Consider the following 22,485-nt stretch of genomic DNA (forward strand, 5'->3'; position numbering starts at 1 on the left):
GAATTGGGGCGGAGGACACAAACACTCAGACTATCAAAATCCCATATTGTATGATTCCATTTGTATAAATGTCCAGAATAGGCAAACCTATAGAGACAGAAATCAGATGAATGGTCGCCAGGATCTGTGGGGAGGGGGTGGGGAGTGACTGCTGAATGGGTGCGGGGTTTCCTTTGGGAAAATGATGAGAATGATTTGGACCTACGCAGAGGTGATGATTGCACAATGTTGTGAATGTACTAAATGCCACTGAGTCATAACACTTTAATATTGTTAATTTTTGTGTGAATTTCAACGCAAAAATTCTTTTACATTGGTACTTTGTTTTTTAAATTAATAAATAAATCAATTAATTTTTGGCTGTGTTGGGTCTTCGTTGCTGCACGCGGGCTTTCTCTAGTTGCGGCGAGCGGGGCTACTCTTCTTTGTGGTGCGCGGGCTTCTCATTGCGGTGGCTTCTCTTGTTGCGGAGCACGGGCTCTAGGCACACGGGCTTCAGTAGTTGTGGCATGCACGCTCAGTTGTTGTGGCTCGCAGGATCTAGAGCGCAGGCTCGCAGGCTGTGGCACACAGGCTTAGTTGCTCCGTGGCATGTGGGATCTTCCTGGACCAGGGCTCGAACCCGTGTCCCCTGCATTGGCAGGCGGATTCTTAACCACTGCGCCACCAGGGAAGCCCTTCATGGGTACTTTGAAAAAAGAAAATTGGATGGAATGTAGCCTGATGTCCTTCTCAGGCTGTGAGACCTTGAAACTTTGTTATCCTGGATGGTTCGGGCCCTTCTCTCTCCCAGGCCTGGTACCCGACCCCCACCAGGGGCCTTAGCTGGCATGGCTCACGGCTCCTCCCCTGGCTCTTGCAATAATTTGCTGTGGGTCTTTTTTTTTTTTTTTTGTGGTACGCGGGCCTCTCACTGCCGTGGCCCCTCCCGCCACGGAGCACAGGCCCCAGACGCTTAGGCTCAGAAGCCATGGCTCACGGGCCCAGCCGCTCCGCGGCATGTGGGATCTTCCCGGACCGGGGCACGAACCCGTGTCCCCTGCATGGCAGGCGGACTCTCAACCACTGCGCCACCAGGGAAGCCCCTGCGGGTCTTTGAACTCAGTTTCCTTGTCTGTACCAAGAGGGCATTGGACCCACTGGTTTCTTTTCTTTTTTCTCTGTTTTCGTTTGTTTGTTTCTTTTGGCCACGCCGCCAAGCTTGCGGGGGATCTCAGTTCCCCAATCAGGGATTGAACCCTGGGCCACGGCAGTGGAAGCGCTGAGTCCTAACCACTGGACCACCAGGGAATTCCCTGGACCCACAGGTTTCTAACATGTCCTCCGATTTCACGGGCCTTACTTGAGCCCAAGGTGGTAACCCCCTTCACCCTACCTTTTCCACCCCCAAGTGCTAACTCTCTCCCCCAGCTCTGGCAGGACTTTGCCCAGGGACTGTTAAACGGACTTCAGACCGCCGCCCTCATCTTGGGCTGCAGACTCTTAACACCTCTCAAAGTCAGGCCGCCGACCCCTCACTCCCCTCAGAAAGTGAGGCAGGGGCTCTTTGGACTTTTCTCCTGGGATCCAGCCGGCTGCACACAGTGAGGCGAGTGACCTCCAGGTCTCTAGCCCCAGGCAGTCAGAGGTGGGAATTGTCTGCAGACTCACAATGTCCTAGTCCTTCAGGCCAGCCGCCCTCAGAGGTGGTGCCCACGCAGTCCCAGGAACACACTGTGTGACTATCTGTCCTCAGAGCTGGCTCCTGCCAGGGCTTCGTCCTTCACACCCCCAGGGCAGGCCTGCGTCCCCTCGGCCTCCCCCTTGTACGGGGCCTGGCTCGCCCCTGACCAGGGCTCTCTAAAGGGAAATGCTAATGATCACAGGAATAAAAGCCTCCCCAATATACCGGCTCTTATTACATTGTCCAGACCCATGCTAAGGGCTTTTGTCATGTGGTTTCGTTTCATTCTCCTGCCACCTCTGGGGTAGAAACTACCTTCATCCTCTTTCAGACACCAGGACCTGAGGCTCAGAGGTGGAATCCTTTGTCCAAGGTCAGCTAAGAAGTGGGAGGGCTCATCTCTCTGGCCCTTCCCCCACGCCCTTGCCCATTATCCTAGCCTGTCTCCCTGGAAGCAACAGATGTCTTTCTCTCCAGGTCACCCGAGCCCCTGGACACCTCTGGGGTCCCAGGGCAGGGCCTGGAGTGATGGCAGGGGCAACTGCCTTGGAAAACAGCTCTTATGGCCTTGGCTGGATCTGGGGGGAGGTGTGGAGGAGAGCACCAGACACACCCACGCTGGGCCTCAAGAAACCCGAGTTACACGTTGTACCACAAGCCACAGGGGCTGGACAGCCTGCAGCTGGGGGAGGCGGGGCAGAGCAGCCCAGACAAGCCAACTTTTAAATAAATAATTAGAAATGTAGGAAGGGAAGGTCTGGGCCAGTCTCCAGTCCCCCAGGCTGCAGCTTCCCAGCCAGACCAGAATGCATGAAGTTCACATGATTCTTGGCCCTGATGGACCCAAGGGTTCCGCTTCTTCCTTTCTTTCCTGTTTCTAAAAGACTCAACCCACATTCCCAGAGTCCCTGCTGTGTGCCTAGCCCCATGCAGGGCAATGCTGGGGGGACTCAGCAGTGGTTGTGACGGTTCCCATCCCTGGTCCAAGGGAGGGCACAGACCCATCCCCAGATAGTGACCACCCAGAGTGGGCAGGGCTGGGATGGGGGCGTCCAAGGGGCTGGAGGAGCCTTGAGGGACACCTGAGCCAGCCTCAGGGTTTGAAAACTCAGGGGATTCCTGAGTGGAAATCTGAAGATCTTGGTTAAGTGAGGAGAAATGCATATGAGAAAAAGAGGACTAAAAATTTGAGGAGGGGGCAGATAACACAGGGGTCCACAGACCACTGTTTTTCAAACTGTTTTGAATTTGAGACGGTTGCTACACAATAGAATGTATATTTTGCTTGCAACACAGTATGTGTATGAACAGGTCTGCACACACACATGTAAATTAAAATGTCGCGATATAAGAATTACTTGTACAATACGCTCTATTTGACATTTTTAAAAATTAACTGCTTGGGACTCACTACTTTATTTCATGCCCTACTAATCGGTTGACACCTGAGGTTGGAAAATATAGATGTCCAGGCTGTGCTAAGGTTGCTTGGACTCCAATCAAAGGAGCAGAATTCTAGAATCAGCAGGTGTGATGTCTTTGGGGCTATTCACTGATACTCCCATCCTCCTCTCCTTCTGGGCACCTGGTGGGATTGTACTTGCCTCCTTTTGGAAGGTAGCCTTGGGGCCCAGGAATCTGCATTTTAACAGATAATGGGAGCTGTGAGACTTGGGAAATTTAAGAAACAGTGACATAGGTGATAAACTCCATGAGGACAGGGCAGAACCCGCCTTGGCCACCGCAGAGACCCCGGCAGGACGCAGCACAGAGCCGGGCACTTAGGTAAGATGTGTTAAATGAATGATTTTTAAAATTTTTATTTATTATTTATATATTTATTTTGGCTGTGCCGGGTCTTCGTTGCGGCGCGCGGCTTCTCTAGTTGCGGCACGCGGGCTTGGTTGCGAGTATGTGGGACCTTAATTCCCCGACTGGGTATCAAACCTGGGCCCCCTGCTTTGGGAGCGTGGAGTCTTAACCACTGGACCTCCAGGGAAGTCCCTAAATGAATGATTTTAACTCCAGTCTTTTTATTTCTGGCTACCTGATCTAGCTCACCATTCCAACTTCATTTCACAGCAGTTTTCCCCAATTTCCACGGTGACCAAATGGAACTATTCTTCGTTTCATAAATTTCTCACCTGCAGGTCTTTGCCCTTGCTGTGTCCTCTGCCCATACCTTCCCTTTTCCTCCTCCCTTCACTGGCTGGCTCTGACATCCTTCCAAATGCAGCTCAGATTGTCCCCTCCTCCAGGGAACCTTCCCTGACCCCACTTCCCAAGTGGCGTTTCCCCTCGGAGCTCCTCCATTCTAGCCCTACTCACTCTGCATCATCACTGTCTGTCTGTCCTGCTGACCTATGAACCTGGGAAGGTGGGAGCAAGGCTCGTCTCAGCCACTGCTGGGTCCCCAGTACCACTCAGCACAGGGCTGGGCACACAGTAGGTACTCAGAAAAGGTTTGGTGAATGCATGAATGCAAATATGAGAGGAGAGGCTTGTTTACCGGTCTGATGGAGAAGGCTGAAACCCTGGAGTTTACTCAATCCCTCCTGCTGTCAGACACTGGTCCTCTCAGGGAGGACAACGTTCACAACAATACCCTTTCCACAGGCGGCAAACTGAGGCCAGGAAGGGCCTTCTTGATCTGTGGGGTTCAGATTCCCACCGCTCACCCCAGCCTCCTCCTGGACCCTCTTACCTCCTTCCTGGAGTCTTTTTTTTTTTTCTGATGATGAAATCTGAATCTGGGTAGGAGGTTTGGCTGATTGGGGAGAAAACTGGCTGAGAAAAGTTGGTCTATTTCTCTCTCCAAGCCTGAGGAGGGCAGGAGGTGGGACATGCATGGCCAATCCTGAACCAAACCCTCAAACCTTGCCCTCTTGGTCCGGACTCACCCCGCACTTCCTGAAGGTTCTGGAATTCTAGGGTCCCCTGAGTCCTGGAGGCTTCTCCCTCCCTCTCCTCCCTGTCTGGCACCCCTGTAGGTGGGCAGTGACTAGACCAAGCCCGGCCCACACCCCTGTCGCTCAACTAGGAACATGGGTCACTTCTCCATCCCCGGGGGGCCCTGATTACCAGGAGGGGCGCCAGGAGCTTGCTGGCCCCCGGCCTGGCCACGAGCTTCCGGGTCCGAACTGGGGCCTCTCAGGCTCCTTTGCTCAGTGGTCCCTGGGACCTGAACATTCCTGCGGAGGAGAACCAGCCTGTGAATCTGTGGGAACTCAAGGAAGAGGCCTTTTTTACTTTCACCCTTAGGTATAATGTTGATCTCAAAAAGGTCATCACAGCTTAAAATACCATGAGGCTGTGATTTGCCAGACACCAACCAAAGCGTTTTATACACATGAACTTGGTTCACCCTCCATGACCCCAGAGGCAGATGCTACCCTTTATCCCTATTTCACAGTCAAGCAAACTGAGGCTGGAGGATTGAGTGACTTGCCTGAGGTCATTCAGCTGCTAAGCCGCGAGACAAGAAGACGGTTTCAGGGTGCCAGTGCTGAGCTGCAAAGCCACAGATTTCCTTCCTGAAAGCTCCCATTCTGAGCAGTTTCTGTGAATTCTTGCAGAGATAACCAATGCATTTGAAACAGAGGTTGTTTTATATATATATATATATTTTTTTTAATATTGTTTATTTGTTTTCCCACAGGTGATAGGGTGCCCTGTCCTATATTCCCCCCAACCCCGTATCCTGCCTTTACCTCCTTAGCAATATTTCTTAATTAATTAATTACTTTTTGGCTGCATTGGGTCTTCGTTGTTGCACTCGGGCTTTCTCCAGTTGCGGCGAGCTCGGGCCACACTTCACTGCGGTGCGCTGGCTTCCCATTGCAGTAGCCTCTCCCATTGCAGAGCATGGGCTCTAGGCGCGTGGGCTTCAGCAGTTGTGGCTCTTAGGCTCTAGAGCGCAGGCCCAGTAGTTGTGGCACACGGGCTCAGTTGCTCCACGGCATGTGGGACCCTCCCGGACCAGGGCTCAAACCCATGTCCCTTACATTGGCAGGTGGATTCTTAACCACTGCGCCACCGGGGAAGTCCCTTAGCAATATTTCTTGACCACCTGATTTGGTACTGAAACCTGCTCTCCACCCATTTCCCCATCTGTCTCATTCTATTTGACGCCTCTCAGCATTCCGTTCACTAGACGTGGTTTGTTGAATGATCGAAGGAACGTAGTACTGAATAGACAGATGGCTAAAGAGTTTGGACTTTATCCCCCGGGGAAGTCACTGGGGTTACTAGATTAGATCTGTGCTTTCAAACATTCCAGGCCCTTTTCAACTCTGAGGCTGTGCATGTACTTGTCCCTTTACCTGGAATAATACTCTTTCCCTGGGCTCGGTCCAAACCCTCCGAATCCCAACTGGGATTCCTCCTCTTCCAGGAAGCCCTCCCAGTCCTGGTCAAGCATCCCTTCCGGGCTCCTTCATCCCAGCCCCGCTCACTCTGTGTTGTCACTGTCTGAGGATGGGTCTGTCACCCACTCTGGACTGTGCTTCCCTGGAGGATAGGGCCAGGACTGTCTTGATCGTTGCTGGGTCCCTGGCACCTCCCAACATAGGGCCCAACACTGATCAGAATAAATGATGGTCCCTTGAAGGAAATGTCCCTGCTTGGGGAGGAGCCAATTGCAGGGTAGCTGGCGTGTCAGATAAGAGTTGAGGACGCAGAGACACCTGAGGTCAAATCCCTGCCCAGGTTGGGGTTAGGCCGCAACAAACCTCATTATCCCATCTGCTTCCAAGTCACTAAAACAGGATTGATCACAAAGATTAGTGAAGATATGATAACTTTTTTTGTGTGTGTGTGTTACGAGCGGGCCTCTCACTGTTGTGGCCTCTCCCGTTGCGGAGCACAGGCTCCGGACGCGCAGTCTCAGCGGCCATGGCTCACGGGCCCAGCCACTCCGCGGCATGTGGGATCTTCCCGGACCGGGGCACGAACCCATGTCCCCTGCATCGGCAGGACTCTCAACCACTGCGCCACCAGGGAAGCCCAGATATGATAACTTTTGACATTAATTCAGACGGGGTCGGAAGCCTCTCCTGCCTTAGAGCTTTGCACCTGATCTTCCCTTTGACTAGAAAGTTCTTCCCAGGTTGTCCCAGGGGGCTCCTTCTTGCCATTCTGGTCTCATCGCAAATGTCACCTCCTCAGAGTGGTCCATCCTGACTGCTCCCTCTGTCTCTTCTGTGCAACGGTTTCCTTTTCTCCAGCTCTTATTCCACCTGACAGCCCAAGTTCATTTCCTTGTCTCTCTTCACTAGAATGCTGGCAAGGAGTTTTGTCTGAGCTTTCATTTTTTTATTGTATTAAAAAAATTTTTGTATTGAAGTATAGTTGACTTAACAATGTCGTGTTTGTTTCCGGTGTACAGCAAAGTGATTCAGATATATATATATATACACACACACACACACACACACACACACACATATATATACACACATTCTTTTTCATATTCTTTTCCATTATAGGTTATTATAAGATATTGAGGGAATTCCCTGGTGGTCCAGTGGTTAGGACTTGGCGCTTTCACTGCCAGGGCCCGGGTTCAATCCCTGGTCGGGGAACTAAGATCCCGCAAGCCACGGCAGCATGGCCAAAAATTAACAGATAATGACTATAGTTCCTGGGTTTTTATTTTTTAATTTTTTTCTCACTGTGGAATCCGTAGAAGCTTAAACAGCAGTTGGCCCTTAGTAAGGGCCCGAGGAATATTTGTGGAGTGAATAGAGTGCTCAGGAATTGTCCCCTCGTGTTTTGATCGAGGGTCACCGTGTGCACCATCAAATTTACGCTCACACTGACTCTAGGACAAATGAAGAACCTTATGCTTAGCTGGTAAGTGGTGGCGCAAGGATTCGAACCCATGTCTGTGTGGCTTTAGTGCCCATGTTCCCGGTGTCTAGCACAGAGCCGAGCACGTGGGAGTTTAATGTGAGTTTGTTGAATGAATATGACTTCAGACTTGGAGGGTGGAATGGGGAATGGGGGCTTTCTGAAGTAGGTGGCGTGGAAGCTAGGAGAATTTGGGAGGGGAGAGCGTCCAGGAGACACAGGAAGGAGGTCTGCAAGGCCACTGGTGCCTGGGTGGTAGGTCCATCAGATCCTGTGCAAATTCTCAGCTTGGCTTGGCCCCTCAGATCCTGCAGGATGTTATCACAAGCTCTCAAAGCTCCTTCCCAAGCAGGGCTAGGGCTAGGGCTGGCAGTGACCAAGTGACCAATGCCCAGCCGTGTCTGGGGCTGGTTGGGGCCCAAACCATGTTCTTCAATAATAATGACAATAACAACAACAGTAGTAGTAGTAGTTAACTTTATTAAGGGCTAACCTATACCCTGTCTAAATGCTTTGAACATAGGATCTCATTTGCTCTTCAGCACCCAAGGAGGTCTGAGCTACTATTATTCTTCCCATTTTACAGATGTGGAAACAGGCTCATAGAGGCGGTGACTTGCCTAAGGCCCCACAGCTGCTTCAGAAGGAAGCCTCTGATGATCACTATCGATCTTCTTTGAGCAAGTGTGAACACCTGATATGTTATCAGAGAACAGGCCAGGTGGGGAAGGAATTAGGATTTCAATGTTGCCAGGAGGAGTAGCCAATCACAGCTGATTCCCTTTAAGGTTAGGGCCTTGAGAGGCAGGCTTGCAACTCCCAGCCTCCCCAGGTGTGGCCTCAAGGCGAGTGACTTCCTCTTGCCATAAGCCCCAGTTTTGCCCATCTGGAGAACGGGTAGAATAGTGGGCCCAACCTCACCAAGCAGTTATGAAGATTCCAGGCATATGCATTTGTCAAAAATCAGTAGATATCACTTATGGTTTGTGCACTTTGTGAAAAAGAGGACTGTAGACAGGGAATTCCCTGGCGGTCCAGTGGTTAGGAGTCCGTGCTTTCACTGCCCAGGGCGCGGGTTCAATCCCTGGTCAGGGAACTAAGAAGACCACGTAGAAATATTGAACGGTGATTAATAAATGCATACATACTGAAGTGTTTATAGGCAAAGTGCACTGGTATCTGCAACTTTGACATGCAGCAAAAGGCGGTAAATGGGTGGATGGCTAGAGAGGTAGATGAATGGTTAGAAATTTTATATAGAAGTACCATGAAATAATTGTAGACGCTAGGTGGTGGGTATATGGGTGTTCACTCTAAAATCCTTTAAACTTTTTTGTAGGTTTGAAAATTTTAATTAATTTTGAATAATTTAAAAAGGGGAAAATATCTGGTGAAAGCAAAAGCATTAGCACAGTCATTAAACTGAATTATAATTTTAGTGGATGAATTGCAAATTGCGTACCTGGGGGAAGTGGATTACAGTCCTAATATAATAACTGTCATTAATTGATACGTGTGGGGCTCTGAACTGAGAACTTTTATTTTGAAAATTATTAACATTATTAAATAAATCACTCCATCTCATTTAACTCTTACACCGATCACGTGAGGGATCTGTATTTTTCATTCGAGGAATTGACGAGAAGGGACAAAAGACCGGAATTTAGGGCGGAAGAGGAGTTTCAGGCTAAATTGATTTGCAGACCCGCGGATCACCTGGCACTTTCTAGAGACCCTCGCGCCAGGCACTTTTGTGGCTTAAAGGCCCCCAACCCAATACACTCCTCCCAACGCCCCGCCCCCTTCGGACCCTCCACCCCCCACCCCACCCGGACCCCGCCCCTGAATGTAACCATTGTTTTTCTGCCTTCTGTATGGGCGACTTGGCCCTACTCCAGCCAAAGCCCCGCCCTGGAGGGCCCTGAACCCGACCGAGCCAATCGGCACCGGTGGGTTTGTCCCCGTTCTCTCAAGCCTCGCCCCGGGTGCTTAATCCGGGCAGCTTCCGCCAAATAGTCTCAGAGCCACGCGGCGAGCCCGGGAGGTGCGGTCTCGGCTAACAGCTGATTCTTCCCGGGATCCCGGGCCGCCGCCTTCGGCACCCAGGGGACCGGATCTTCCCGCCTGGACCCAAGAGCCTGGCCCCCCTCTTCCCGGAGCTCTGTCTTCCGGCCCCCAGACTCAGGCTCCCCAGCTCTCCGTTTCCAGGACCCAGGCACCCCAGGTCCCCGCCTCCCGGATCTGCGCCACCAGGACCTAGCCTCTTGAAGACCTCTGCCGCCTGGGCGCCTTCAGCCTTCCGGAGCCAAGGACCCCAGGTCCCAGCTTGAGAAACTCCCGTATTCCTAACCCCCAGGGTAAAGAACCCCAGGTGCTCCCACCTCCCAGCTTTCACCGCCGGGCGCAAACGAAGAGCAGAGGAGCCCCAGCGCCCAGCCTAGGGAATCTCAAACACTCCAGCTTCCAAGAGACAAGGAACTTAAGCGCTGTGAACTCACAACTCCAGGGAACCCTCCAAAGTTCCAGCCTCCAGGCTCTGTTAACTTAACAAAGTTTTAAGGAACGATAGCGTCCTGGGAAGGAGCCCCAAGCGCTCCCAGCTTCCAGGCTCTGAGGAACCCCGGGGCGTTCATCATGGTGGCCGATCCGCCTAAGGGAGACCCCAAGGAGTACGCGGCGGCGGAGCCCACCGCCAACGGTGTCTCGGCGTTGGTCCCCCTAGAGGACCTCGGCTCGGAAAAAGGCGGCTGTTGCGGCTCCGGGGACCAGGTGCGCCGCTGCCTTCGCGCCAACCTGCTGGTGCTGCTGACAGTGGTGGCAGTGGTGGCGGGCGTGGCTCTGGGGCTGGGGGTCTCAGGGGCCGGCGGCGCGCTAGCGCTGGGCCCAGCGCGCCTGGAGGCCTTTGCCTTCCCGGGCGAGCTGCTGCTGCGCCTGCTGAAGATGATTATCTTGCCGCTGGTGGTGTGCAGCCTGATCGGCGGCGCGGCCAGCCTGGACCCGAGCGCGCTCGGCCGCCTGGGCGCCTGGGCGCTGCTCTTTTTCCTGGTTACTACACTGCTAGCGTCGGCGCTCGGCGTGGGCTTGGCGCTCGCACTGCAGCCGGGCGCCGCCTTCGCCGCCATCAACAGCTCCGTCGAGGCCACGGGCTCCGTGGAAGAGGCCCCCAGCAAGGAGGTGCTCGATTCGTTCCTGGATCTTGTGAGGTCAGACCCCGCCCGCCCGGTGGAGGGGTTGGGGGAAGGGGGTGGGTGCTTCAGCCTCGTGGGGAGGGGACGCGTGTTAGGGTTGGCCGGAGTCGCCACGTGGACGGAAGGGGGGTTTTGGGTCCTCCGTGTCCGGGATATCCCCAGGGCCTCAGGAAAACAGGATGGGATAGTTGGGGGGAGCTCTGGCCCCTTGAGGGTCAGGGTACAGAGGGTGAGAACAGACTCCTGGAGGAGATTTCTAAATATGGGGGCCTGCGTACATAAGCGGGACCCCACAGGAGGGTGATAGGGGCGTGGAAGTCTTATAGAGGGAGAAGTGATGCTTGGCGGGGTTGAGGGGGACATAAGAGGGTCTCTGCTGTGACGGGGGAGGATCCTGAGGGGATCTTTGGGTGGCCAAGGGCCCCAGGATGGGGCTTCTGGATAAAGGTTTAAGTCCAGTGTCTGGAAGTTCTGGGAGCCCTGGGTAAGGGACTCCTGCAGGACCTGAAGAGATCAGAATGACCCCCAACCAGGCCCTCTTCCCACGTGGTTCCCCACACCACGTGTCCCCCAGACAAAGCCAGGTCCTTTTTTCAGCCTCTTTTCTCCACCCAGTTCAGCTGGGCAGGACCCTGGCTTCCCCTTTATATGTTCCTGGTAGGTAAGTCCTGCCACCTCCACAAATTTTCCATCCCATTTCCTGCTCTGTCTGGTACCCGGCCGCCCTCCCCTCACACTAGGCTGCTCAGAAAGGGGGCAGATTCTTTTCTTTTGGGCCTCTGCTCCCCTCCCCTCCAGAATGGCTCTTTCCCCCCTTTTAAGGAGGGCAGACTGCTGGATCCACATGGCCTTGCCTTTGAGGCCTGATGATTCAGTGTCGCCAGGTTGTTTGGGGACTTCCTGGAAGTGAGGGAAGGAAATGATGAGTCACGGAACAGGGTTCCCCTCAGTCTCTTGGGGCATCAGTGCAGGCTGATATTGGGGGGAGGCTTGGTGTCCAGAAATTACAGTGGGTGGGCACCTCCTGGCTGGGGGAGATTAGCTGTGTCCTGAACCCAGCCCTGGCTGGCCTGGGTGGGTACGGGCCGACCTGCAGACGGGCACACCCACTTGAAGTTTGTTTATGTGTGCAAGCTTCCCCGTTGTGCCCAAATCCACGTAACTCATTTGGCCAGCCACTCGGCGACTTAGCTGGAACATCTCAGAGCCACCCAACTTTATGAGCCACTGACACACAACTGGACACGGGCACGCAGACGCTCACCGTTGCCACTGACCACACCAACATGTGGAACACTGCCTAAACACAGCTCAGGAGCACATGCACACTCACATACGTGCCTACAGGGCCACACATATCTGAACACTAACCTGCACCCCCCAACCGGATACCAACACCTGATAAACTACCAACCACCACCAGCAGCTGCGCACCCACGTCTTTGGTGAGAGGGAAGATCCGAGGTTGCCGAGTGGCTCGGACTGTGGCACCAGCTGGCTGGTTTCAAATCCCAGTTTTGCCACTTCCTAACGGCAAGTTTCTTCACCTGTCAGTGCCTCGGCTTCCCTTTCTGTGAAATGGGGATAATAGTGCAGGGCCCTGAGGGCTGTCAGGAGAATTAAATGAGTTGATTTATAGAAAGCACTTAGTACAGCGCCGGTAGTCACCTTGGCTGTTAGTTTTGTCTTGCCCTGAGGTACACGGGGCCACTGTCGGACTCCCTCACATGCTCAGTGGGGTTTAATGCACGCTGCTGCACGCTTAATCACACCCAGACACCCTCACACGAGAGTGGCTGCATAAACACAAAGGCGCATTCACAACAACACAGTCAATCCTTGTCGCTTTCTCACCACCTCTTCCCTAACACACCCAGATCTTCCCCACAGCCTGCAACCCCCCAGCAGCCCCCAGGGCCAGCTCTTTCCTCAGGCCTCCAGGAGGAAGTGGCTGATGCAAGGTGTCCAGAGTATTGAGGGTGCCGAGTGTGGGATGGAGCCAGGCCCCGTAACCCTGCCCCAGCCTGCCTTGGGAAGCGGGCATTCCTCACCCTCAATCCACATTCCCTCCGGGCTAGAACACCAGCTTCCTGGGCCCCAGGATTCCAGCTGAGACTCTGCACACCCTGGAAAGATGTGCAGGCCCAGGTCCATCTCTACCTGTCTGAACCTGGCTGAGGCATGGGTGAGGACCGCATTTGGGTACAGATGGGGCCTCCAAGGTTCCCCTCACCCCAAGAGGCCAACCCAGTTCCCCTGACCTCCTCCTGTGGTATCTAATACCCCCCCCCACCATGTTTATCTCTGCAGAAATATCTTCCCCTCCAACCTGGTGTCCGCAGCCTTCCGCTCAGTGAGTCCTCTGGGGTGTCCCTCAGGGTTGGGGGGTGGGCAGGGAGGGAGACAGCCAGTTCCAGCCCCTTGGTGCCTGGAAAAACGCACGTGCCCACATATTTACAGGCCATATTGCAGGGCTCCTGGGTGACTTATGAATGAAACCCATCCACGCCCCTCATGAGAATATGGGTTCTGAGTCCCCTCTGGGTTCTAATTCTAGCTGTGTGACCCTAAGCAAGTGCCTTTACCTCTCTGAGCCTCAGTTTCCGCCTCTGGAAAATGGGGGTTTGAATAGTCCTACTGCAGCAGGGTTGCTGGTGGGATGGAATGAGATCACGTTTAAGGGAAGCTTAGGGCGGGCTTTGAGTATTGTCAGTGCCTGAATGGGGTGGGGGAGCCTCGATGACAATTGATGCTGACTCTTCCCAACCCCACCTGCAGTATGCTACCTCCTATAAGGAGAGATTGTTCAACGGAACCCAGGTGAAGGTAAGAGCTGGGAAGGCGGTGGGGGGCCCTGCACCTTGGTTTTTCCATTTTGTTCTTACCCTGGCCTCGTCTGCCTTCTGGGTCTTCTTTTTTATTTATTATTTTTATTTTTGGCTGTGTTGGGTCTTCGTTGCTGTGCTCTCTAGTTGCGGCGAACGGGGGCTACTCTTTGTTGCGGTGCGCGGGCTTCTCATTGTGGTGGCTTCTCTTCTTGCGGAGCACGGGCTCTAGGTGCGTGGACTTCGGTAGTTGTGGCACGCAGGCTCAGTAGTTGTGGCTCGCGGGCTCTAGAGCACAGCCTCAGTAGTTGTGGCGCACGGACTTAGTTGCTCTACAGCACGTGGGATCTTCCCGGACCAGGGCTCGAACCCGTGTCCCCTGCATTGGCAGGCGATTCTGAACCACTGCGCCACCAGGGAAGTCCCCTGGGTCCTCTAACATTTGGGCACAATCTGTTTTAAACTCTCTGAAGCCCCTCCCCAATTTCTGTCTTTTCTGCCTTTCTGGAATCTCCATTTTGTCCTCTCTTCTCCCTCCCCACAGCCACACTCAGGTCCAGGCTCCTCTTTTCCCCTCCCGCCCACCTTCAGCCTGGCAGCTGGAGAATTCTTTCCAAAGCACAAACCTGACCCAGCCTCTTTCTTGCCTAAAGCCCTGTCATATTCCCTAGTGCCCTCAGAAGAAAGCCTAGGCTCCTCGCCATAGTCCCCGGGGCCCCTGTGAGGTCCTGCCCCTGCCCATCCACCCACCCAGCCTCATCTTGTGACTCTGCCTGGCCCATTCTGCTCCAGCCACAGTGAATTTCTTAATGTTCTTTGAATGCCTAAGTTAGAGTCATTTCAAGGTTGTTGCATATTGTTAACTCCTTCTAGAAGAGGGAACAATACCCCTCCCCTCCCTTTACCTTGTTCACCCCCGGTCTCCGGGTCTTAGCCCCTTCCTCCAGGAAGCCCTCCCTGATTCCCCTCCTCCAAGCTTGGCAGCACAACCTTCCTTGGTTCCCATACTCCCCTGGGTTCCCCCGTCCCAGCCCTGTCCACTCTGGGTGGTCCCTGGACCTGGACTGTGAGCCTTGGGAGGATGGGGCCTGGGGAATGGTCTTGTCTCTGCTGGGTCCCAGCAGTGCGCAGGACAGGCCCTCAGTCACTGTGCAGGTTGACTGAATGGCCCCGCCCATCCCCATGTGTTCTTGCCCAAAGGTGCCCATGGGGGGTGAGGTAGAGGGTATGAACATCCTGGGCCTGGTGGTGTTTGCCATCATCTTTGGCGTGGCCCTGCGGAAGCTGGGGCCTGAGGGAGAGCTGCTCATCCGCTTCTTCAACTCCTTCAACGATGCCACCATGGTGCTGGTCTCCTGGATCATGTGGTAAGTGGTGGGAGAGGGGGCTGGTGAGGCGGGGTGGGGCAATCCTCTATCTGCTCCTTCGAAACAGACGGCCTAGATTCAAATCCAGCATCGACTATTCCCTGGCTATGTGACTTCAGGCAAGTGACTTACTCTCTCTGTGCCTCAGTTTCCTCATCTATAAGGTGAGGACAGTACTCTATGCCGTGAGAGCTGATACTGATCCTGGAACCTTCTTGATCCTATTGGAAGGTGACAAAAAGACCGCCGAGCTGCGGCCGCAGCCTGGCTAATGCATCTGTTTCTGAGATTTCACTGTCATCAAATGTTTGCCTTTGGATCAATAATGGAAAATAGTGCCTGCTTTATAGGTTTATGATTAAGATGACATGAGTGACTGAGGTGTAAGTAAAGCACTTAGATAGTGTTTTAAATGTCTAGCACCTACTGAGCGTTCAGTTAATGTCAGCTACGATCATCACCATTATGTATGAGCTTTTGTTAAATGGCCTCAGATAATGAGGGAAAAAAACACGTGCAGAGGCCTTCAGCTTCACCCTTGCCACCTCCCCTGTCTCATCTCCACATGGTGTCACACTGATTCTCAGGACCCATCCTGGATCAGAAGGTCAGAAATCAGGAGGTGGGTTAGGGCTGCTGCCTTTTTACCAAATCTCCCCCAACCCCAGCCCTGATTCCAGGGTAGCTGACATCTAAGAAGCTGCTGTGTGGAACTAATAGAAACACTTGGTGTGTGGGTAAGAGCAGGCTCTGCAGCTGGGCAGCCTGAGTTCCTATCCCGGCGCTACTACTTCCCAGCTGTGCGCCCTACGACAAGTCACTTATCCCGCCGTGCCTCAGTTTCCCCATCTGGAAAACGGCGTTGATAGTACCAGGCACGAGTGAGTTAATACGTGTAAAGTTCTTGGGACAGTGCCTGACCTATAGCGTGCCTACAGTAAACAAGCTTAGTTAATATTTGTCAAGTACTTGTATAATTTCTGGGCACATCTCACTGGCTAGAACCTGGGCATTTGGCCAAACCTAGGTGCACAGGTGGCTGGGAAATGGTGCTTTTCTTCTGTAACTAAAGAGGAGAAGGGGTTTGGAGACAAGTAGCCATAGCGATCAGGCAATCAGGGAAGTGATGTTGGGAGCCCTCCTGGCTGGGAGACACATGCAACCCCTGGGATCTTCCCTCCAGGAGAGGGTGATGATACATTCCAGCGGAAGCCTATAGACTTCACTTATTGTGTACAAAAAGCTTTCAGCTCATTTCCACTGGCATCTCATTTCATCCTCCCAAGATTCCTATGAGGTTGGTAGCATTATGGCCCCTGTTTTATAGACCTATTTGATTTTAATTCAATGATAGCAGCAAGAGATTCAAACTAGGAGCTCCCTTGTGGGGTTGTGGTGAAGACGCAATCCCATTCAAGGGCTCGGCACATCATAAATGCTTCATACCTGGGACATTAAGACATGAGCCACGGTTTTATTTTTCATGGTGAGAGAGTGTATTGGTTTATGTCATATTAGCTGCTGTAACAAACAAACCCAGAATATGTAAATGATATGCACGGTGGGTGTTTCTTTCCTGGTCGTGTGTTAAGTCCAAATCTGGTGGGTGACTCTACTCCAAGTGGTTGATGGAACCCCCCCAAACTTCTTTTATCTCCCAGTGGCGCTATGTTCAAGGAGAGAGAATGGAGGATGGCAGGGGAGGTGCCCGAACATCAGCCCACATTGCTGTGGGCGCTTCCTGACTTGGAGGGAGGCTGAGAAGTGTGGTCAGGCCATGAGCCCAGCACAATGCCTGGCCCTGGGTGGGCACATGGTCAGAGGTGGTGATCTGTCTCCTGGGTAATTAGGTATGCCCCTGTGGGCATCTTGTTCCTGGTGGCCGGCAAGATCATGGAGATGGAGGACGTGGGGATGCTCTTCGCCAGTCTCGGCAAATACATCCTGTGCTGCCTGCTTGGCCACGCCATCCACGGGCTTCTGGTGCTGCCGTTCATCTACTTCTTCTTCACCCGCAAGAACCCCTACCGGTTCCTGTGGGGCATCATGACGCCGCTGGCCACTGCCTTTGGGACCTCCTCCAGGTGTGACCTTGGGGCAGACCAGGGCAGGGTTTTTAAGCTTAAGGGGCCTGGAGCAGGCATCAGATGTCTAAAGACCCCTGAAATTTTGTCTAGGGACATGGGATCTGGGTAGAGGGAAACCCCCCCCCCCCACCATTAGGAAACTACTGCCTTGGAGATTTATTCCTTCCTTCCTGAGAACCCCTCCGCATCCCAAGGCCTGGCCTTGGGGGACTCTAGTGTTTTACCCTGGATCCAACCTCTAAAAGCTCCTTCCGCCTCTCCTGAGTAGTTTGTCCATCTCTGCGGGCCCTGTCCCCTCAGGATCCCACCCTCCCTATAGCAGCATCCCCCAGAGTATAGTAATTCTTAGTCGAGGTCTGTTATTGGTAGAGATGGGGAAGGGGTGTGAGTCAGTGAGCGCTCAGACATTCTAGAAGTTAGTTATGAATTTTTATGTGTATTTTAAGGAGTAGCCGTTGGTAATCTCCCAGGGGTCCAAGATTCCCTATATTTTGGAATGCTTCCATTCTGTGGGATCCCTAGTGCCTTCTGGCTCTGAGAAGAGAAGGGCATGGCGAGCCGGGGAGGGCTAAGGGGTGTGGGTGGAGACCCCGGGTTCACGGGAAGCAGAGGTCTAGGCTGGTGGGCAGAGCTTGCGCCTGAGATGAGGTGCTGTGTGGGTGGGGCCTGGTCCAGGGGATGGTCAGGGGAGGTAGGTGGGGCGTGGCTTGAGCGGTGGGCGGGGCCCGGTCGGGCTGGCCAGGTGAGCTCGCGCCAACTCAGATCTGCGGTCCCCTCGCAGCTCTGCCACGCTGCCGCTGATGATGAAGTGCGTGGAGGAGAAGAACGGCGTGGCCAAGCACATCAGCCGCTTCATTCTGCCCATCGGTGCCACTGTCAACATGGACGGTGCCGCGCTCTTCCAGTGTGTGGCGGCAGTGTTTATTGCACAGCTCAATCAGCGATCCTTGGACTTCATGAAGATTATCACTATCCTGTGAGTGCGGGGGGGCTGCGGCTAGGACCCCCAAGGCACCTGACCCCTCCCTTGAGAATGGACACGAGCTGGGAGGAGCAGCCCCACCCCCACAGCTTCTCCCATTACCGAGCGGCCTCTCCCTGACCTCTCCTCTCCTCCCCCAGGGTCACCGCCACAGCATCCAGTGTGGGCGCCGCGGGCATCCCCGCCGGAGGTGTCCTCACTTTGGCCATCATCCTCGAGGCGGTCAGCCTGCCAGTTCACGACATCTCCTTGATCTTGGCTGTGGACTGGCTAGTGTGAGTGTGGTTCGAGGGTTCGGGGGGCTCAGGGGTACTCCTGAGAAAGGGGACGAGCAAGAGGGTCATTGAGAGCCTCTGAGCAGAAGAGAGGAAGGAAGGGGTTCTAGAAGAAAGGGGAGGGGACCTTACCTTGAGTGTTCTAATCAGAGGGAAGAAAGGGATCTTTGGGGTTCCAAGAGGAACCCCAGAAAGGTAGCATGTCCCAGTGGTTAATAGAGCAGACTCTTAGACCAGGCTCCCAGAGCCACTGTTGCTAGCTCTAATGACCTTGGGCAAGTACTTAATCTCCCTGTGTCTCAGTTTCTCCATCTGTAAAATGGAGAGAATAGTTCCTCCTGGAGGATTAGATGACTTAATACACGCAGCTTTCTTAGAACTACTTAGAACAGTAAGTAGAAAATGCGACGTAATTGTTAACTATCATGATTAAGCTGTTAAGAGTGTAAAAGTTTAGAAGACAGTCTGGCTTCAAAAGTTAGAGAGTTACCATGTGTCTTAGCAATACCACTCCTAGGTTTAAACCCAAGAGAACTGAAAACATGTCCACAAAAACTTGTACGTGAATGTTCACAGCAGCACTTTTTCTTTTTTTAATTCAACATCTTTTAAAAAAAATTAATTTACTTATTTGGCTGAGTCAGGTCTCCGTTGTGGCAGGCGGGCTCTCTAATGGTGCATGGGTTCCAGAGCACAGGCTCAGTAGTTGCGGCACATGGGCTTAGTTGCCCCGAGGCATGTGGGATCTTAGTTCCCCGACCAGGCATCGAACCTGCGTCCCCTGCATTGGAAGGCAGAGTCTTAACCACTGGACCACCAGGGAAGTCCTCATAGCAGCACTATTCATAATAGTGAACCGGTAGAAACAACCCAAATACCTATCAATTGATGAATGGATAAACAAAGTGTCATATGTCCACACAATGGAATATTATTCAGCAAGAAAATGGAATGAAGCAGTGATACAAACGTACATGCTATGACATATGACCCTTGAAAATATTATGCTCAGTGAAAGAAGCCAGACAAAAAGGACCACATTGTATATGATTCCATTTATATGAACTGTTCAGAATAGGCAAATCTATAGACAGAAAGTAGATTAGTGGTTGCCTAGAGCTGGGGGATGGGAGGAGATGGGGAATAACTGCTTAATGGATACGAGGGTTTCTTTCTGGAGTGATGAAAATATTCTGGAATTAAATAGTGATGATTGTTGCACAACCCTGAATAAACTAAAAACCACTGGGTTGTATTCTTTTAAAGGGTGAATTTTATGGTATGTGAATTGTATCTCAGTTTTTTTAAATGGGAGGAGAAGGACCTGAGGGAGAACTTAGTATTTCAGAAGAAGAAAGAGGCATTGATGGGTCCTCTGGGGCCCCAAGGAAAGGGAGGCATGATTTTTTGAGGTTCCAGAAGGAACAAATCTTGTATTTGATTGGAAGAAGGATCTTTGGGGATCCAGGGAGGATGGAGGAGATCTTTGGGGTCCTAAGGCAGAGAAAGCCTGATGGGACACTTGGGATTGTAGGGAAGGAAGGTGGGTAGGAGGCTTCTGGGGTTCTAGAGGAAAAGATCTTTAAGGTTCTAGAGGAAGGGATATTTGGGATCCTGGGAGGATGGAGGGATGAGCTCCTAAGAGGAGTAGAACAGGGTTCTGTGAAGGAGGGCATGATGGGGACTTGAAGGTAACAGGCAGGGAGAGGGGAGAGAGTTGGGCCCTGACCCTTCCCCTCCCACTCACTTCCCCCTCACTGTTCCCCCTTCAGCGACCGGTCCTGTACTGTCCTCAACGTGGAAGGTGACGCCTTTGGGGCAGGACTCCTCCAAAATTACGTGGATCGCACAGAGTCCCGCAGTTCAGTGCCTGAGCTGATCCATGTGAAGAGTGAGGCGCCCTTGGCTGCGCTGCCGGACCACACCGAGGAAGGGAACCCTCTCCTCAAACGCTGTCCAGGACCTGCTGGGGACGCTGACACCTGTGAGAAGGAATCAGTCATGTAAATCCCAGTAGGGACCCTCCCTGCCCCAGTCGGGGGGTGGGGTGCTTTGGACATTGGAATCATGCGGCATGGATGAACGGACAAACAGGGCCTCTTGGAGAGTCCCACCCACACACTCGGGGAGCCACAGGCCTCAGCTTCCCTCCCTGCCATGAGATCTGGGAGGCCTCACTGCTGGGGTATATGCGTTTGCTTGTGTGTGTGTGACTGTCTGTCCCCAAATCTCCCCAGTCGTCAACTCCTGTCCTCACCCAAGGCTAGGAAACAGCAAGATGGAGAAATAGCGGCCTCCACACCCCATCCTGGGAGCCTGCATGGCCTCGTGTCTCAGGGCACAGGGCACCATGGGAAATTCTTCCCTCTTCGAGCAGAAGGATGTTCTGACAGGTTGCTGGCTCCTTTGATGGTTATTTTGGTGGCTGTAGCTCTAGCTGTGTGTGTGTGTGTGTGTGTGTGTGTGTGTGTGTTCTGTGACTCTCCACGGTACAATCCCACCCTGTCCCCAGGCCCTCTGTTCCCTTCACAGTAACAGAAACACTCCCGGGAACCCTGAGGGGAGACTGAGGACACACACTGCTGTTACTCCAGAGGATGCTTTTCAGCAATAAAATTGTCAAGTGTATCTAATCAGATGTTTTCAAGAGTTTGACTAAAAGTGCTAGCCACACAGAAAACAACAACAAAATGATAAATTGGACTTCATTGAAATAAAATATCCGTTCATCAAAAAACACGCAGCCAAAAAATAAAAAAATATATATACACACACAGCACTGTTGGAAACCACAGTGAGATACCACTACACACACTTATTGGCATGGCAACAAACAAAAGCAATACCAAGTGCTGATGAGAATGTGGAACTGGACAGAGCCTATGCATTGCTGGTGGGAATGCAAAATGGTCCAGTCACTTTGGAAAATCACTGGGCACTTTAGGGCTTCCCTGGTGGCACAGTGGTTAAGAGTCCGCCTGCCGATGCAGGGGACATGGGTTCGTGCCCCGGCCCGGGAAGATCCCACATGCCGCGGAGCGGCCGGGCCCGTGAGCCATGGCCGCTGAGCCTGCGCGTCCGGAGCCTGTGCTCCGCAGCGGGAGAGGCCACAGCAGTGAGAGGCCCGCATACCGCAAAAAAACCCCCCCAAAACTGGGCACTTTAATATCAAAGTGTATTTTAAAATATCTACTTACCATGGGGCTCATGAGTCCTGCTCCTGGGGATTTACCCAAGAGAAATGAAAGCTATTCACACAAAAGCTGGTACACAAATGTTATAGCTGCTCTCTGTAATTGCCAAAATTTAGAAACACATCAATTGGATTAGCTGGTACAATCATCATTCGATGGAAGCCTGCTGGGCAAAAAAAGTGTTGATATACTCAACACGATGCATCTCACAGATTAACATTTTGAGTGAAAGGAACCAGAAATAGTACATGCCTTATAATTCCATTTATAAATGAAGGTCTAGAACAGGCTAAACTGGTCTATGGTGAGAGAAATCGGAACAGTGGTGACCTACGAGGATCTATATATAGATCAGGAGAGGGCACAAGGGGACTTTCTATGACACAGCAAATGTCCTATATCTTGATAGGACGGATGCTTACACAGGTGTAAACGTTTGGAAAAATAAACTAACCAGTACACTTAAGATGTGTGCAGTATGTACCCTAGGTACGTTAGCTTCCAGTTAAAAATTTTGTCCCACCTGCGGTAAATTCGTTTCCAACTATAACCACCTCCATGGGAATGCAGTTACCCCTTGATAACTCTCACTATCCTAATAGTCCCAATAATGACTCGCGCTTTTTTTTTTTTTTTTAAACCCCCAATTTGCTGTTTGAATCAAAAACCTGTTCTGCAACTGTTTTCAGTTCTATCTGAGTCCTGGACGACACCAGTTAAGACTCACCTGTTCTAACAGGATCCTGTCTTGTGCATTGTTGAAGCATGTTACTCGTGACCGATATTCTCTCCCCCTTCCTAGGTCCCTATGTAGACTTCTGCCAGGTGCCTGGAGGTACCACCAATTATAGATGTTACAGCTTGAGCACCTTTTCTGGGTTTATGTAGTTACTTCTCCTGATCATTGCTGTGTGGCAGGGAAATATCATTCATATCTGATTCTGTGCAAAATTGTGTATTGCACACAAACATAGCCACTGATGAGTTCATTAAGTGTTGAATAAATTAAGTAATTGTTTTCAATGATTTCTATTATGCCAGAAACCTTAGTGGG

The 22,485-nt window shown here is 52.3% G+C and overlaps 1 protein-coding gene across 1 annotated transcript; it reads left to right on the forward strand.

Moving 5' to 3' along the window:
- Positions 1-9,548: 9,548 nt before the first annotated feature.
- Positions 9,549-20,864, forward strand: SLC1A5 (solute carrier family 1 member 5). Its single transcript, XM_030873822.2, has 8 exons — positions 9,549-10,716; positions 13,012-13,054; positions 13,480-13,527; positions 14,727-14,893; positions 16,744-16,977; positions 17,762-17,956; positions 18,103-18,237; positions 20,010-20,864. The coding sequence occupies exons 1-8, from the start codon at positions 10,148-10,150 to the stop codon at positions 20,242-20,244; spliced, it is 1,626 nt and encodes a 541-aa protein (XP_030729682.1). The 5' UTR covers positions 9,549-10,147; the 3' UTR covers positions 20,245-20,864.
- Positions 20,865-22,485: the final 1,621 nt, after the last annotated feature.

Source organism: Globicephala melas, chromosome 19, assembly GCF_963455315.2.
Source record: "Globicephala melas chromosome 19, mGloMel1.2, whole genome shotgun sequence".
Classification (NCBI taxonomy): Eukaryota; Metazoa; Chordata; class Mammalia; order Artiodactyla; family Delphinidae; genus Globicephala; species Globicephala melas.

Bases quoted from the DNA above. Each gene is read 5' to 3' on its own strand.
- SLC1A5 (XM_030873822.2), top strand. From the start codon at position 10,148: ATGGTGGCCGATCCGCCTAAGGGAGACCCCAAGGAGTACGCGGCGGCG. The intron at 14,894-16,743 runs GTAAGTGGTGGG...CTGGGTAATTAG, and splicing joins CTGGTCTCCTGGATCATGTG to GTATGCCCCTGTGGGCATCT. The intron at 17,957-18,102 runs GTGAGTGCGGGG...CTCCTCCCCCAG, and splicing joins ATGAAGATTATCACTATCCT to GGTCACCGCCACAGCATCCA.